Here is a 19,077-nt window from a genome sequence, read left to right on the forward strand (position 1 = left end):
GCTGTTGGGTTGTGGCAATCCTGCTACTCACTGACTAAAGTCATTGTAATTCCTGGCTTAGGGTGGTGGGTCAGGTTATGGAATGTGGTTATTTGACATCCATTAAGACATATACTTCCTTAGAGTTCTCCTGATTTAAACACACTCCTGGTCAGACAGAGAAAAAAAGTTAACCAATAGAGTGGTCCTAGCATTTAACAGATCAAAATGTATAAGATAACTTGACCACCTAAAGCTACTTCCAGCATCTGTTTTCCACAGGTAAAGGTAAGGAGCTGTTGAAAAACTCAAGAACCTCTGTAGAATCTGTTTTATCTGTTATTGTCTTTGTTTCCTGACTGGGATATTCAGCTTTGGTGTTTCTGGTTCTCTCTTGGCATGTAGTTTCCCAGCCTTTATGATAGGACAACAGTGTTTTACTAGAGCTTTCTCTTTGGAATAGAGGAAGGAAGTCACAAAGAGCTGTGTTCTAGCAGAGCATCTCCAGAATGAGGGAGAGGAGCTGACAGAGATCATGAAGAACAGGAAAGACCCCTGAGAAAGTAAGCAGAACCTGTTCACCAGAGATTCACTTAAGGGTTATGGATGATTAGACAGAAAATCTTTTGATGTCATTAGGAACCCAGTGTGATATGGCAGAAACAGCACTGGGTTTAGAATTATGGGGGAGAAACAGAAGGAGAGGCCCAGGTTCTGTGTTGGTCGCTGTTGAGGGGGATAGGGAAGAGCACCAAGGCCTCATATGCCAGGTGCTCAGGGTGTAGAGAAGAAAATACCAAGGCTAGGGCCCAGTGCTGAGAAATTCTTTACTGTGTAATCCTCCATTAAAACTGCTGCTAGATCTATGCTTTCCAACTTAATTTCCATCCTAATATCTTCTTTTTAGAGTTTAATTTCTCTTTGGAATCATTCTGGAGTTTCTTGATTCTGCTTCATGATCTCCGGAGAATCTGTAGAATTCTTTTTTTTTTTTCTGGAGAGAGGGGTGTGTTTCCTGGAGAGTGTGGTATTAATTCAGTGTGTTGTCACCTTTAAAACATTTAAAGCCATTTTTTCTTCTGTCTTTGCATTTCACTGTTGGTTTGTCTTTTGGGGAACTTGGTTTATATCCAGTCTTTTTCTGTCAGGCTTTTTGTATTTTAGCCTTTATCTTATGTTCTCAGAAGCTTGTCTCTGGCTTCTCTTCTCAGTTTTTGATTCCTTTTTCTTCACTTGCTGTAGGACTCTCTTGTATGGGCTCCTGGGGTTGTACGTCTTCACCCTCATTGATTTGGGGTCCCAGCTGGTTCTTTATCCAAAGTAAATTCCATGGAGAATGGGCTGACCTCAGATAGGTTTTTAAACGCACCCGTTTTGTGCTGCCATGTCATTTGCTTCCATTCCTTCCACCCAAGTCATGCTGCCTATGTTTTGTGGAGAGGTCCAGGCTGGCCAGTCTTCATTCCCTGTCTGGCTCCTCTTCTGACTTCTGGATTTCAAAATCATTTCTGTCCCTCCACCCCTTTCCTTTTTTTGTGTGTTGTCTTCTTCATTGGATGTAAGCTCCTGTAGGAGCTGATTTTCTTTTCTTTTTTTCATTTAAAATTTTTATTTTGTAATTTATATTTGATAAATACAGATAGCTTTTAGTGTGGCATTTGATCTCAGTTAAGTACAATATTCAGAAACAACATAGTTTTGGAATCAGAGGATCTGGGTTTGAATTCTAGCGCTGCTACATGCTACCAATGTGACAGTTGACAGACATTATCATCTTTAGCTCCTATGTTTCTTTATAATAAAATATGAATATATTGAACTACATATTCTCTAACACCCTTTCTAGCTCTATATTATATTAATGTGGACTTGAGAAAAAATGTTTCTTGACTTGTTCTTTATAAATAGCAAAATGTATATTTTGTGTCTTTATTTTTTTGAAATTTTTATTAATTTATTTTTAGTTTTCAGCAATCACTTCCATAACCTTTTGAGTTTTAAATTTTTCTCCCCCTCCTTCCTTGCCTCCCTCCCCAAAACGGCATGCTATCTGATATAGGCTTTACATATACATTCCTGTTAAACATATTTTCACATTAGTCATGTCGTAAGGAAGAAGTAGAACCAATAGGAGGAACCACAAGAAAGAGGAAACAAAACAAAACAGAAGGAAAAAAAAGGAACAAATAGTATGCTTTGATCTGCATTCAAACTACATAGTTCTTTCTCTAGATGTGGATAGCATGAGACTTTTGGAGATGTCTTAGATCCTTGCATTGCTGAGAAGAGTTAAGTCTATCAAAGTTAGTCATTGCACAATGTGACTGTTACTGTGTACAGCGTTCTCCTGGTTTTGCTAACTTCACTCAGCATCAATCCATACAAGTCTTTCCAGGTATTTCTGAAGTCTGCTTGCTCATCATTTCTTATAGCACAATAGTATTCCATTACATTCATATACCACAATTTGTTCAGCCTTTTCCTGATTGATAGGCGTCGCCTTGATTTCCAATTCTTTGCCACCATAGAAAGAGCTGCTATAAATATCTTTGTATATGTGGGTCTTTCCCCCATTTTTATAATCTCTTTGGGAGACAGCCCTAGAAGTGCTGTTGCTGGGTCAAAGGGTAGCCCGTTTTTATAGCCCTTTGTGCATAGTTCCAAATTGCTCTCCAAAATGGTTGGATCAGTTCACAACTCCACCAACAGTGCATTAGTGAGGAACTGTTTTCCTTATTGCTTGTATTTGTATCCCTAGCACTTAATTTAGCACAGTGTTTTTGCACATGGTAAAAATTTACTAAATCCTTCCTTCCTTGGATATGATCAGTAGAAATAATATCAATATAAAGAAATTAAAAGGAAACAGAATAGGCTCAGTATAAGAAAGAACATTTTGTTTCTCAGCTTTCCTATAACAGAATTGGGTGCCTTGGTTTTTGTAGTGAGTTCTCTGTTATCAAGGTTTTAAGTGGAGGTTGGATGACTACTTGGTGATATTTTAGAAGAGATTCATGTTTCAAGTGAGGGTTGGTCTAGATGATTTCTGAGGTCCTTTTCAATTTCTCCAGCCTCTCTCAGGCCTCTATATAGCTCAAACAAAAAGAAATCTGCCATGGGTGCTAAATGCACTATAAAAAGTATTCCTATTCCATTACCCTGGACCTATGTACTCCTACTCTGTCCTCAGCCTTATGCTCTTCTGCATTTTGATTAGTGACTTGTATGAAGAAATAACATGTGTATTACATTTGCATAAGATATAAAACTGGAAGAAATTGGATAACAGAATCAATCCCTAAAGGATCTCAACATTATGAAATGATGAATGGACTATGTTGTTGTTCAGTTATTTCAGTCATGGCTGACTCTTTGTGATTGCATTTGGGGTTTTCTTGGCAAAGATAGTGGAGTGGTTTGCCATTTCCTTCTCCAGCTCATTTTACAGATGAGAAACTGAGGCAAATAGAGTTAAGTGACTTCCTCAGGATCACACAACTGGTAAAGTGTCTGAGGCCAGATTTGAACCCAAGAATATGAGACTTCTTGACTCCAGGCCTAACTCTCTATCCACCACACCACCTAGCTGCCCTGAATGGACTGTAAGAATATAGAATTGAATAGTGATAAAAGTAAAGTTCTGTACTTTGGTTGAAATAAAGGAACAGGGTAAGGAAAGGCAATTTGACTTAATTATAATTCGTGTGAAAATTTCCTAGGGATTTTAGTAAATGTAAGGTCACTCTAGCAGTATAACATGGCAGCCAAAAGAACTAAGGTGATCATAGGCCACATAAATACTTCCTAGTATCAAGAGTGATGAAGTGATAGCCTCACTAAATTCTGCCACATCTCCTTCCACCTTGGGATATAACTACAAAACTGATGCCATATTTTGAGTTGGGTTTCTAGAGACACAAGATTCTAGCCTAATTTTAGCATTTCCCCAACCTCAACTATCCCTAGCTTCTCAGTGTTTGGAGAGAGAATACTATACCATTGTCATATGTCATCATCACAGAACTTGAAAGAAAGGCACTAGCCAGTTGGTACTTATAGCTAGCAGATACGTACCTCCTGTTCCCCAATGCCATTGATTAGTCACCATCTCCTGGGGGGAACATGCCCTTCTCTTCCCAGTGCTCTTGTCCCTATCTAGTTCAATTCTACCACCTCCAAGGCTCCTTTCTCTTCTACCCTTTTCTATTGTTTCCTCTGGAACTCCTCAGTCATGAAAAAAATCTCTCTCTCTCTCTTTTTTTTTTTGTAGACAGCTGGGGTTAAGTGACTTGTACAGGGTCACACAGCTAGTAAGTATCAAGTGTTTGGTTTGAGGCAGGATTTGAACTCAGGTCCTCCTGACTTCAGGGCCAGTGCTCTTTCCACTGTGCTACCTCACTGCCCCAAAATCTCTTACTCTTTATCTCTTCTGTTCAGTCTCTATATATCTTCTTGTGCTCATGGAAATCTGGCTTTCAAAAAAGATCCTGCATCCCTGGCCACCCTTTCTAGTGTTGGTTGCTCCTTCTTTTACTGTCACACTGAACCAAGCATAGGCATTGACATACTGTTGCCCTCTTATCCTACTACCATTCACGTTGTGCTAGTCCCCAACCCTGGATCATCTTCAACCATCCACCTTCTTTGCTTGTATTTTTGATCTGTACTTAATAATGTTGGGAAGAGCTACACCACATCATCCACTCCAGATTTACATGTTCTAATTTCAAATGGCCTCTTACTGTTTGGCAACTTTTTCTTCCTTTTTAGTTGATTCTCAGTTGCACTCCCACAACAGCTGTTCCATACTTTCATTTTTCATTCCAGCTCTTATACTATTCTTCCCATTCCCTTTCAGCAGAAGACCCCATCTTATTCTTTACTGTTCCAACATTGCCTCTCTCAGTTGAAACTTCCCTCTCCAAGGTAACCAGTTATCTTTTAGTTACTTGATCTGTTGGCCTTTTGTCAGTCCTGATCTTTTTTTACTTCTCTGAAGTATTTGACACTGTTGACCACTCTTTCCTCCTGGATACCCCCTGGTTCTTCTCTTATCCCTCTTACCACTCTTAAGTCTCTTACTTACATCCTGCCTCCCTAACCATGACTATTTCCTAAGACTCTATCCTAGATCTTTTTTTTCTTATACCTTTATACTCTTCATGGTCTTATTAACTCCTATGAATTCAGTCTATGCAGATGATTCCCAAATATAGACATAGATATATGCACATATATATGTGCACCCATGTACTCATTGTGTCCAAAATGGAACTCATCTCTCTTAAATCCAGTCTTCCTTCAAATTTCCCTTTCTTTTGAGGGTACCACCATCTTTCCAGCCATCTAAATTTGAAACATTATCCTGATAATGAAGTCCCTAAGTGAGGATGAGGGGAGGTAGTTGACAATATAGAGTAGTGAAATCCCATGACTTTGTATTTACTTGGTGCAGGATGGTGTAGGGTAGGTGGGTTGTAAGGTTTGAGAGTTGCTGCTTTTCTTCCCTCCTTGGGGAGAGGGGGTTATTTTTTTGAACTGGCAAACAACTTAGAAATTATAAGTAGTTCTAGCTATAGAAATTCTGTCTAGAGCCAGAGTTCTTACCTTTTTTTGTCTTGTTGACCCCATTGTCAGTCTAGTAAGGCCTATGGATGCTTTCTTAGAATATTGCATATGTTTTTTTAAGTCCCTAATTTAAGGAACTGTTAAAGTCATAAGTCAATGAAAATAAAGATATTTTTTCCCTATCTAAATTCATGGATCCCCAGAAATCTGTGTACCCCAGGTTAAGAACCTAGGGAATGGATTCCTAAGGCCCTTCAGTCTTTGAAGTATTTTTTTCTCTTTGCCTCAGCATGACAGTAGTAGGTTGTTTGTGATATTCATTCAACAAAGCAAGGCACTTGGAAAACAAGGTAGCTCCTATGTGAATGAACTTTATTTTTATGGATTAAAATTAAGATGTTGCCTTAAAAAAACCCCACAATCTGTAACCTTTTTGTTAGCCATTTGGAAAAGTTCAAGGGGGTAGTGTGGTGTGGTTTAAAAAAAAATCCTGTATTTGGAGTCAAAGGACCTGGATTCAAATCCTGGTATTGCTATTTACTACATTTATGACCTTGGCCATGTTACTTAACTTCTCTTGACCTCAGTTTCCACATCTTTAAAATGACTGCAATAGGTCATCTTGAAGGTCCTGATGTGTGATTGAAATGTATGCAAAGGATGGAATAATCTCAAGGAGTTTTTTTTTTCCATTCAAGTGACTAAAGGTGATGTAACTTTTGCTGCTCACATCTGGTGATTAATCTCTAGCACATTGAGCCATGAGTTTCTGTTTACTACCTAGGTTGAATGTGTGTAATGATAGTGTCTTCCACATTCCTTAAGTGTTGCCACACATCAAATAGAAGCATTGCTTTCTAAATATAACTAGCCCAACTGAAAAAGGAAAAATACAGTTTGTTTAGATGCTGAAGGTGACTTCAAAATAAATATTTATGTACCTAAAAGGATGGAAAATTGTTAGAAAGTTTAGTAATAAATATTTTATTTAGACCTTTGAAATGACTTCATTTAAGCAAGGACAGATATGTAAGGAAATTTGACTTTTCTTTTTAGAGGATTTTAGGGTAGTTTTCCTTTGTGTATAGCTTTCACAATATCCTCACTGTGGCAAAAGTAGGAAGTAAAGTATCACGAACAAAACTTAAATTGTACATCTTTGAGGTAGAGGTTGGATGACTACTTGTCAGGAATGTAGCTCCTTCTCAGGTAGGAGCTAGAGGAGACCTTAGGATCTTTGTTGTTTAGTCATTTCAGTTGTTTCCAACTCTTCATTACCCCATTTGGGGTTTTCTTGGCAAAGATACTGGAGTGGTTTGCCATTTCTTTCTCCATCTCATTTCACAGATGAGGAAACTGAGGCAAATAGGGTCAAGTGACTTGCCCAGAGGCACACAACTAGTAAGTATCTGAGGCTGAATTTGAACTTAGGTCTTCCTGATACCAGGCCTGGTGCTGTATCCACTGTGCTACCTAGCTGCCATCAAGTCTAACTTTCAATTTGCAGATTAAGAAACTGAGGCCCACAAAGGTGAAGTGACTTGCTCACAGTCACACAGGTCAGTAAATGGCAGAGCTAGAATATGAACTCAGGACCTTTGACTTCAAATCCAGTGGTCTTGACTTAGGCTCATGAATTCTGAGCCCTAATCAATTGTAAGGAATAATCTAGAGGCTAGATTCTAGTCACCCTTTTGAGGTCCTTTCTAACTCTGCAGTTTTCTGTATGATACTTCAAATAGTCTTAACATTCTAATGAAACTAGGCCTGGTCTAAAAGGCATGTTTTTCATATAATTTAACATATAATACACCCTTCATTGACACAATTATTGGAATTGTGTAGAAAATCTTGTGTTCTGGTAGTATTATTTAGAGACAGAAGACAGGAATCACATCATTACCACTCATACATCTTGACTGAATGTCATTCATTAACACTCACTTGCCTGTTCTATTTTGTGTTATGGTTGTCTGTGTATCTTTAATATTACCTACTAGATTGTAAATTCCATAAGGGTAGGGACTGGTTTTTTTTCATCTTCATAGCTCCCCCAGAGCTCATCAAAGTGCTTTACACATCATAATGTTTTACACAAGACCATAATAAATGTTTGAATTGATTTGAATACTAATTCCCTCTTTGAAAAGTACATTAAAGTATTTTCCTTTTATCCTTCCCTGCAGACTTTATATTCAGAGCACCAATCAAATTAAGTAAACCAGGGGAACTTCGAGAGGAGTATGAAAGCCTAAGAAAGGTATAGTATTCAGTTTAACCTTGCTTTTCATTTTCTTGGAAGTAGCTTGAAATAGTAATAGTAATGAATACTTGGTAAGAATTTGGATTTATTATTAGCAATAGTCTTTGGCTGCCTGAGTGAAAATCTACATTTACAAGTACCATTCCCTAGTGCCTCTCATCCACATCCATCTCTGCTCTAAATCTCCCTGGTCCCTGTCTTACTCTGTTTATCCATTCTATTGTGTTTTCTGGAACTCCTATTCTATTGCTAACAACCTTCCTTTATCATAGCCATCTTTCTCTTCTGCTTCTCTTGCATTTGCAGAAACTTGGCCGTCGCCACAAGATACTTTATTCCTAGCTGTTCTTTCTCTTTTATTGGATACATCTTTTGTCATGTTTAAAGACACTGGAGCAGAGGGAAGAAAAGTAGCCATATTCTTTGTTCCTCAGTGAAACTTATAAAGCCTCCCTTCGATGTCATGATTCAGAAACCTCTCCTCCTCTGAGGTTCACTCCTTCCATCTCTGTTGCCCCATCCAGACTCTTCTTGTAATCATTTGCAGTGTGCTAGGTCATTCCCCCTCATTTTTCAAGGAGTTCACTGCTTGGCTCCATAGAATTTTTTTTTCTTCTCAACCACTGCCTTCGTTCTTAAGGACATCTGGATACTTGTTAATGTCTCCTTTATTACCCTAGTCTTATAGACCATGACCTTCATTTCACCTTGGAAACATACATAGATAGCGATGTCCTTGATTTTGCTATCCGGACAACCCCCTAAATTTATAAATGAGAAAGTTGGAGCCCAGGTAGCTTAAGTGACTTACCCCCAGTAGTGTCAGAAGTGAGATTTGAATCCAGGTCTGTTGGCTCCTGAGTCAATGCTCTTTGCGTTGTTCAGAACTCAGAAATTCCTGTATTGGATCGAAACTTCCCATCCTTGCATCTCTCTTTCTGCTTTACTCCTTTTAAACCAGATAATCATCCTTATGACCTACAATGACTTTACCTGTCTTTGCTCTCCTAGTCTGTTTATTGTCTGTACTGTGGTCTCACTTTGATTGTGGTCTTGACTTTATAGTTAAAAGTCCAACTATGCTCTATCCTCTGCTCTTGAATCCCTTGACCCCTGGTCCTACTCTGGCTCATGCCTTGCCAAACCACACTCTGGCTCATCGGTACCATCCATTTTCTTCATTTCTGTTTGAGTGCTGTTCATGGAGAAAGACACACAACCAGTGACTGAGTCTACTACAGATTTGTAGTCTAATTTCAAACGGTCTTGCACAGCTACATGACAATCCTTTTCTCCAGCTTGATTGACTCTTTTATCTTCCCATAGTTTCTTTTCTTTCTTTTCCTCAATCCTCCTACAATATCCTCTCTCTCTCTCCTTTTAGCAGATAGCTGTTCTATAGTTCAAACCCCTTTGTCATCTCCTGTTTTCTACTCTTTGTTCCAGTCTCTGATGAGGAGGTGGCTATTCTCTTAAATTCAGTTCCTTTACTTCAGTGCCCTTCATTCTGTCCCTTTCTTTCTTCTCATGGAGCTTACATCTTTGATCTCCTTGATTTCTTCTTCAAATTACCTTGTATTTACTCATCTGTTGCCTCTTGTCTGGTATTACGACAGCTTCCTAATTTTCTCCCTACATTCAGCCTCTTACCTCTCCATTCCATCTTCCACATTGTTACCAAATTGACATTCCTAAAGCACAAGTTTCACCATGTCGCACTCCCATGCCCAAGAAACCTTAGTGTAGGTCTAATCTAGAGTAAACTATAAATTCTTGTTTGACATTTTCATTCTTTAAGTTCAGATTATCTTTCTAGGCTGATTACATATCATTATCACTTACATACATCATTTCAGCCAAACTGAACTGCTTGCTTTTTCCTGCATATAACATTGTCATCTTCTGCCTCCTTACCTTTATGCAGGCTGTCCCCCCGTTCCTGGAACACCCTCCTTCTTCCCTGCCTTTTGGAGTCCCTGTTTCTCTTCAAGGCTCAGATCAAGTGCTACCTCTCACAAGAGTTCTTATCCTGACCAACTACTCCCCGTTCCCACGGACCCTTCCAAGTTGTTACTGCTCTTCTCCCTGACAGAAAAGACTTGCAAGTGCATAGTACCTAGCACTTAATTTGCTTAATAAATGTTTATTGAATTAAAAAGACTTTATAATTATTTTGTATGTACTTTTCTATACATGTTGTATTCCCCAATACAAAAGAAACTCCTTATAGACAGAGAATGTTTTGTTTTTATCTTTTTAGCCTCAGTGCTTACCACCTAGTAGACACTTAGTAAATAGTTGTTGAATTGATTTGTATCTGTGTACATGTTGTATTTATAATACATGTGGTGTATATATAAGTTCTTTGATGGCAGGTTTATTTTTGTGTTTATATCCCTAGCACAATGCCTTGAGTAGAGGCCTTTAATAAATGGTTGTCGAGTTGAGAGCAAATATTATTTATACAGTTTTTACAAATGAGGGAAGTGAGGCAACTTCATTGTGTGGCTAGCACAGGGTTATCTTGGGACTTCAGTCTAGGTCTTTTGACTTCAGAGCCCAGTTGTCTTTCCATGTATCATCACATTGACTTTCCTAGGGATTCTTTCGGTAAAATGTGCACTTTTTCTCTCCTGTTATCTTCCATGTGGCCTAGACAGATTTAGGGAATGATGTTAGAAAAAGTGTATGCTTTGGTAAAGAGTCAGCCACAGTGGTTTAAATAAGCACCTGGATTTTTAAAGCTGAAAATATAATTGTCTTGGGTATAAGTCCAACATCTATAACAGCAGAGTGTACTTTGAGTGACTTTACAGAGTAATAGAATTTCAGAGTTAGATATCTCAAAGTCCAGTCCATTCCTGAACAAAAGACCCTCCACAATATTGGTGATAGATGTGTGGTCATCTAGCCTTTGCTTGAAGTCTCGTGGTGAGAGAGAATCTATCACTTTCTGAGGCAGTCCATTCTACTTTTAGATAGATTTAATTATTAAGCTTTTTTCCTCTTCTTTTTTTTAATCAAGTTTGACTTTGACTCTGCAACTTCTACATAATATTCTGTTCCTCCCCCTGGCACCTATCAGAACAAGTATATTCCCTCTTCATTTCACTATCCCAAACAACACAGTGGCTCTTCCAAGCCTTTTCATCCCTCTCAAACCTCCCTGTGCTTCTTCTTCCTCCAGTCTCTCAACTGAGAACCTTGGCTCATATTTCATAGGAAAAATTGCAGCCATTCACCAATAGCTCCCCTTTCTGTCCTCCTCATCTTTTCCCACTTTCTCCTCTTTTACCCCATCTGAAACGAAGAGGTGGTTCTTCTCTTTGCAAAGGGAAGCTCCTCCACATGCACAAACAATTCCATTCCTACCTATCTTCTCTAGCAGATTGCCTCCTCTATCGTTCTGTCATTTCCACTCTCTGTAATCTTCAGTCTTTCCCTGTATGCTGGCTACTTCCCTACTATCTACAAATCTACGAACCTGTCTGAAAAAACCATCACCTGATCTAATCATCTCTACTTTCTTCCCTTTTGTATTAAATTTGAGAAGGCCATTTACAGGTCAGTGCCTCTACTTCCTTTTCTCTTTCTTCACTTTTAGCTGAAACTGCTCTTTCCAAAGTTATCAGTGATCTGTTAATTGCCAAATCTAATAACCTTTTCTCAGTCTTAATCCTTCTTAATCTTTTTGTAGCCTTTGATCACTCTTTTCAACTTGATATTATGCTTTCTCTTCAGGTTTTTGGGTCACTGCTTTCTCCTGATTCTCTTCCTCCTTATCTGACTGCTCCTTCTTAGTCTCCTTTACTGAATATTCATCCAGGTCATGGCCATGGTAGTTGGATGTCCCTGAGGACTTTGTACTGGGCCTTCTTTTCTTCTTCTCTATATTGTTTGACTTGGTAATTTCATCAGTTTCCATGGATTCAGTTATCATCTCCAAGCTGATGATTTTTAAATTTACTTTTATAGTCCCAACCTCTCTCCTGTCTTCTAGTCTTACATCTCTAACTGCTTTTCAGATATTTTTAAAGTAGATGTCCAATAGATGTCTTAAATTCTACATGTTTAAAACTGAGCTCATTAAATTCCCTGCCCCCCCGCCCCCAAATAATCCTTTCTTCCCGACTTGTGTATTACTGTTAAGGGCTCTACTATCCTCCCAGTACCCAAGCTCATGACTGGGTTTCATCCTTGACTCCTCACTTTCAGCCCCCTTATTTAATCTGTTAAGTCTTGTTATTTTGACTTTGGTAACATTTCTTATATATTCCCCTTCTCTCCTGACACTGTTACCATTCTAGTGTAGGCAGTTACCACCTCACTTCCTGGACTACTGCAGTGGCTTTCTAAATGTTCTTCCTGCCTTAAGTCTCTCCCCACTCCTATCTATGCACTCATCTGTCAAATTGGTCTTTCTAAAGTGTAGATGTAACTATGTCACTGCTCTCCTCAGTAAATTCTTGTGGTTCCTGTTGCCTCCAGGATCAAATATATAGCCCTCTGGCTTTTAAAGCCCTTTATTATCTGGCCCCTTACCACTTTTCTGGTCATATCTCCATTCCACTGTTCCCCCTCTCCATATGCCTTTTACTCTTCAGTCCAGTATCCCTGGATGTCTTGGCTGTTTCTTGTATAAGGCGCAAGCAGAAAAGGTCTCAGGAAAGGCTGAGTGGAACTTTGAAGAAACCTACAGAATCAAAGAAGTGGAAGTGAGGGAAAAAACCATTGGATTTGATGTTAGAGTCTTGGGTTTGAATGCTGATTCTGACATTTGTTACCTGTTTGACTTCTAGGCAAGTCGTTTATTTTCTCTGGGCCTCAGTCCCCTCATCTGTAAAGTGAAGTGTTTGAACTAGATGACCTATATAGTATCATTTCCAGCTCTGAAGTATGATCCAGTAATTGTTGTACCCATTTTATACATTAAAAAACCAGGCTCAGAGAAATTAAATGACTTGCCTGTATTCAAATACTTCGTAAGTGGTAGATTTAGGTCTTTGAATTCCTAATTTGGTGCCCTTTTTACTGTTTTATTGAGCATCTATTATTTAAAATGTTATTAGCTTATATACCTGTAAGAAGTATAAAGGATAAGTCTCAGTCCCCTTTCCTCCTGAAGCTTTTTTAGTAAGCTATAATCTACCTAACTTGAACTAGATAATATCATAGCCAAAATAGGACAGCATTGCCATCATATGATGCAAACAGACCTTAAAATGTGACACAGTGGTGTAGGTAGAGTAGGAAACTCTACTAATTATGATACGGTTTTTGCTTTTCCTAGAACTAGTTTAATGTTTTTTTTTTATTCAGCTAACAAATGTATACCATGTAGAAGACATTGTGTGCATATTAGATGTTGATTTGGACTATCCAGTCTAGTGTTATGGGACTGTGTACTTCAGAAAGAGTGCTGGGCGTGGAGTTAGAAAGTTTAATCCCAGCTATGTGGGATTTAAAGTGCAGTTGCTCTTGGCACTTGGGGTTTCCTCTGAAGAGATAGGCTGGGCCAGTGATACTAAAAGCAATAAACCTTTATAATGGACCTGAATAAGGGAAGTTACTTAAATTAAGCTGGGAGTGGGAGGCCGAAGAAGGAAGGGAGGAGAATAAGAAGGGGCAAGATTGTATCCAGTATGTAGACTGAGACACAAGGATGCAACCGGATCTCCAAAGGGGCACTATACATCTATAACTTAGCCAACAGTGGAGGTTGGGACCTTAAATGAAATAAATTATCTTGAGGCCATGACAAGAGAAGGATGCATATGAATGGTTATGTGAAGGGTTCATTCCAGACCCAGGATGATGATAATACCAGGCTCCTGCCATCTTCTCAGTTTTTTGTTGGTCGGCTGGGGTGGTTGTGCACAAGAGAGAGGTTGTCTAGGGAGGAGATTGCCTGTCACAAGAAAAGTTTGACCCTGAAAACAAGGGGGTTATTTAGGCTTTCACTGTCATTTATTAGCCATCAGTTATGGACCAATCCTTTAACCTTTCTGAAACTCAGGTTAGGTTCCTTTTTTCATAAAATGGGGATAATACTTGTAGTGCTTACTTCACAAGGTTATAATGGAGAAAGTTATCTGTAAAGGGATGTGTAAATGTGAGCTCCTAGCATCATCATTATTACTTCCATCTTCTTATTTGTGTTTATCTGCTGTCTTCTTTTGTTTTTGTTAATTAATTTACTTTTAGTTTTCAACAATCACTTCTATAAGTTTTTGAGTTTTAAATTTTTCTCCCCCTCCTTCATTGCCTCCCTCCCCAAGATGGTGTGCAATCTGATATAGGCTCTATATATACATTCCTGTTAAACATATTTTCACATTAGTCAGGTTGTAAGGAAAAATTAGAACCAATAGGAGGAACCACAAGAAAGAGGAAACAACAAAGCAGAAGAAAAAAAAAGAACAAGTAGTATGCTTTGATCTGCATTCAAATTCCATAGTTCTTTCTGTGGTTGTGGATAGCATTTTCCAGCATGAGACTTTTGGAGATGTCTTAGATCCTTGCATTGTGGAGAAGAGCTAAGTCTATCAAAGTTAGTCATCACACAATGTGGTTATTACTGTGTACAACATTCTCCTGGTTTTGCTTACTTCACTCAGCATCAGTCCACACAAGTCTTTCCAGGTTTTTCTGAAGTTGGCTTGCTCATCATTTCTTATAAGCACAATAGTATTCTATTACATTCATGCACTACAACTTGTTCAGCCATTCCCCAGTTGATAGGCGTCCCCTTAATTTCCAATTTTTGCCAGCACAGAAAGAGCTGCTATAAATATTTTTGTACATGTGGGTCTTTTTCCCATTTGTATGATCTCTTTGGGATACAGCCCTAGAAGTGCTATTGCTGGGTCAAAGGGTATGCCCATTTATATAGCCCTTTGTGCATAGTTCCAAATTGCTCTCCAAAATGGTTGGATCAGTTCACAACTCCACCAGCAATGCGTTAGTGTTCCAATTTCCCCCCGTCTTCTCCAACATTTATCATTTTCCTGTTTTGTCATGGCCAATCTGATAGGTGTGATGTGGTACCTCAGAGTTGTTTTAATTTACATTTCTCTAATCAATAGTGATTTAGAGCATTTTTTCATATGACTATAGGTAGCTTTAATTTTTCATCTGAGAACTGCTGTTCATATCCTTTGACCATTTATCAATTGGGGAATGGCTTGTAGTTCTTATAAATTTGACTTAATTCTCTATATATTTTAGAAATGAGGCCTTTATCAGAAGACTGGTTAAAAATTCTTTCCCAATTTTCTACTTCCTTCTAATCTTAGGCATTGGCTTTGTTTGTGCAAAAACTTTTCAATTTAATGTAATCAAAATTATCCATTTTGCTTTTCATAATGTTCTCTATCTCTGTTTGGTCATGAATTCTTCTGTTCTCCATAATCTGATAGGTAAACTATTCTTGTTCTCCCAGTTTGCTATAGTATCAGCCTTTATATCTAAATCATGAACCCATTTTGACTTTATTTTGGTATATGGTGTAGATTTGGGTCTATGCCTAGTTTCTGCCATACTCTTTTCCAGTTTTCCCAGCAGTTTTTCAAAGAGTGGTTCTTATCCCGAAGCTGGGGTCTTTGGGTTTATCAAAAATAGATTACTATAGTCATTGACTACTGTGTCTTGCATATTAACTATTCCACTGATCCGCCACTCTGTTTCTTAGCCAGTACGAAGTAGTTTTGATGGTTGCTGCTTTATAATACAATTTAAGATCTGGAATGGCTAGGCCATCTTCCCCTGCATTTCTTTTCATTAGTTTCCTTGATATTCTGGACCTTTTGTTCTTCCAAATGAATCTTGTTATTTTTTCTAACTCTATAAAATAATTTTTTGGTAGTTTGATTGGTATGGCACTGAATAAGTAAATTAGTTTAGGTAGAATTGTCATTTTTATTATATCTACCCATAAGCAACTGATGTCTTTCCAGTTATTTAGATCTGACTTTATTTGTGTGAAAAGTGTTTTGTAATTGTGTTCATATAGTTCCTGGGTTTGTTTTGACAGGTAGACTCCTAAACATTTTATAATGTCTACGGTAACTTTAAATGGAATTTCTCTTTCTCTTGCTGTTGGGCTTTGTTGGTATATATAGAAATGCTGATGATTTATGTGGGTTTATTTTATAGCCTGCAACTTTGCTAAAGTTGTTTATTATTTCAAGTAGTTTTTTTACTTGATTCTCTAGGATTCTCTAAGTATATCATCATGTCATCTGCAAAGAGTGATAGCTTTGTTTTTTCTTTCCCTATCCTAATACTTTCAATTTTTTTTCTTCTCTTATTACTAAAGCTAACGTTTCTAGTACCATATTGAACAATAGTGGTGATAATGGACATCCTTTTTCACCCTCATCTTATTGGAAATGCTTCTAGCTTTCCCATTACATATATGCTTGCTGAAGGTTTTAGATTACTTTTATTTAAGGAAGACTCCATTTATTCTATGCTTTCTAGTGTTTTTAATAGGCATGGGTGTTGTATTTTGTCAAAAACTTTTTCTGCATTTATTGAGATAATCACGTGGTTTTTGTTAGTTTTGTTGTTATGATCAATTATGCTGATAATTTTCCTAATATTGAACCAGCCCTGCATTCCTGGTATAAATCCTACCTGGTCAGTGTATTATTCTTGATAAGTTGCTGTAATCTATTTGCTAATATTTTTTAAAATTTTTGCATCTATATTCATAGGAAATTGGTCTATAATTTTCTTTCTCTGTTTACTTCTCCCGTTTAGGTATCAGCACCATATTTGTATCATAAAAAGAATTTGGTAAGACTCCTTCTTCCTATTTTCCCAAATAGTCTATATAGTATTGGAATTAATTGTTCTTTAAATGTTTGATAGAATTCATGTAAATCCATCTGGCCCTGGAGATTTTTTCCTAGGGAGTTCATCAATGGCTTGTTCAATTTTTTTTCTGAGATGGGTTATTTAAGTATTTTACTTCCTCTTCTGTTAATCTGGGCAATTATATTTTTTAAAATATGTATCCATTTCACTAAGATTGTCAAATTTGTTGCATACAGTTGGGCAAAATAGTTCCTAATTATTGTTTTAATTTCCTCTTCTTGGTTAGCTTCACCTTTTCATTCTTGATACTAGTAATTTGGTTTTTCTTCTTTTTTTTTTAAATTAAATTAACCAAAGGTTTATCTATTTTTTGGTTTTTTTCATAAAACCAGCTCTTAGTTTTATTTATTAGTTCAATAGTTTTCTTAATTTCAATTTTATTAATTTTCCTTTGGTTTTCAATATTTCTAATTTGGTGTTTAATGAGGATTTTTAATTTGTTCTTTTTCTAGTTTTTTATTGGCTTGTCCAATTCACTGATCTCCTCTTTCTGTATTTTATTAATGTAAGTATTTAGAGATATAAAACTTCCCCTAAGAACTGCTTTTGCTGCATTCCATAAGTTTTGGTATGTTGTCTCATTATTGTCATTCTCTTGAATGAAATTATTGATTGTTTCTGTGATTTGTTGTTTGACCCATTCATTCTTTAGGATTAGATTGTTTAGTGTATCTTTCCATGGCTCTTTATTACACATAATTTTTATTGCATCATGATCTGAAAAGGATGCATTTAATATTTCTGCCTTTCTGTACTGTATTGTGAGGTTTTTATGGCCTAATATATGGTCAATTTTTATGTAAGTACCATGTACCGCCAAGAAAAAAGTATATTCCTTTCTATCCCCATTCAGTTTCCTCCAGAGGTCTGCCATATCTAACTTTTCTTAAATTCTATTCACCTCCTTAAATTCTTTGTTTATTTTGTGGTCAGATTATCTAGTTCAGAGAGGGGGAAGTTGAGTTCCCCCACTAGTATAGTTTTGCTGTCTATTTCTTCTGTAACTCCCTGAACTTTCTCCTAAGAATTTGGATGCTATACCATTGGTGCATATATGTTTAGTAATGATATTACTTCATTGTCTGTGGTGCCTTTTAGCTGGATGTAGTTTCCTTCCTTTTGTCTCTTAATAAGATCTATTTTTGCTTTTGCTTTGTCTGAGATCAAGATTGCTACCCTGTTTTTTTTTTTACTTTAGCTGAAGCATAATATATTCTAGTCCAGCCTTTTACCTTCACCCTGTGTGTATTCCTCTGTTTCAGATGTGTTTCCTGTAAATAACATATTGTAGGATTATGATTTTTAATCCATTCTACTGTCTGTTTCCATTTTATGGGAGAGTTCATCCCATTCACATTCACAGTTATGATTACTATCTGTGCCTTTCTTTCCATCCTATTTACCCCCTTTTATGCTTTTCTTTCTCCTTTCTTCTTTTCCCTCCTCATTGCTGTTTTGCTTTTGACCACTGCTTCCCTCAGTCAGCCTTCCCTTCCATTAGCCCTTTCCCTTTTCTTTTACTTTACCCTTACTGCTTCTTCCCTCCCTCCTCTCCCCCCCCCTTTCTTTCCCCTTTTCCCTCCTACTGCCTGTAGGGCAAGTTAGATTTCTATACCTGATTATATTATTCCCTCCTTGGACCAAATTTTGATGAGAGTAAGGTTCAAACAATGCTCATCTCCCTCTCTTCTTTCCCTCTACTGTAATAAGTTTTTGTGCCTTTTCCTGTAATGTAATTTACCCTTGTCTGCCTCCTCCTTTCCTTTTCTCCCACTACAATCCTTTAATTAAATTCACTTAATCTACTTACTTAAATCCATTTAACCCACTTAATTAGGTTTTTTTTATCATTACATCAAAATCAACTTGTACCCACCCCCTCTATCTATGTATACCCCTTTTAAATGGTATAATAACAATACAGTTCTCAAGAGTTACAAGTGTCATTTTCCTTTGTAGGGATGTAAACAATTCACCCTTATTAATAACATGTTCTTTTTTTCTGTCCTGTTTACCTTTTTCTGTCTCTCTTGATTCTTGTATTTGAAGATCAGATTTTCTGTTGAGCTCTGGTCTTTTCATCAGGAAGGTTTGGAAGTCCCCTATTTCATTGAATGACCATCTCCTCCCCTGAAGGATTATGCTTATTTTCACTGAGTAGTTGATCCTTGGTTGTAATCCAAGCTCCTTTGCCTTATGGAATATTGTATTCCAGGCCCTTTGATCTTTTAATGTAGAAGCTGCAAGGTTGTAATCCTGACTCTGGTTCCATGATACTTAAATTGTTTCTTTCTGGCTGCTTGCAGTATTTTCTCTTTAACCTGGTAATTTTGGAACTTGGCTACTATATTCCTTGGCGTTTTCAATTTAGGATCTCTTTCAGGAGG

The 19,077-nt window shown here is 37.5% G+C and overlaps 1 protein-coding gene across 1 annotated transcript in view; it reads left to right on the forward strand.

The window, feature by feature from the left end:
- Nucleotides 1–19,077, forward strand: part of RNF169 (ring finger protein 169) — an 85,791-nt gene that overhangs the window by 12,644 nt on the left and 54,070 nt on the right. Inside the window, 1 exon segment of the mRNA XM_020989567.2 lies at nucleotides 7,734–7,807. Within this exon segment, the coding sequence (XP_020845226.1) occupies nucleotides 7,734–7,807 (74 nt within the window).

Source organism: Phascolarctos cinereus, unplaced genomic scaffold (assembly GCF_003287225.1).
Source record: "Phascolarctos cinereus isolate Bilbo 61053 unplaced genomic scaffold, phaCin_HiC Scaffold_726;HRSCAF=1367, whole genome shotgun sequence".
Lineage (NCBI taxonomy): Eukaryota > Metazoa > Chordata > Mammalia > Diprotodontia > Phascolarctidae > Phascolarctos > Phascolarctos cinereus.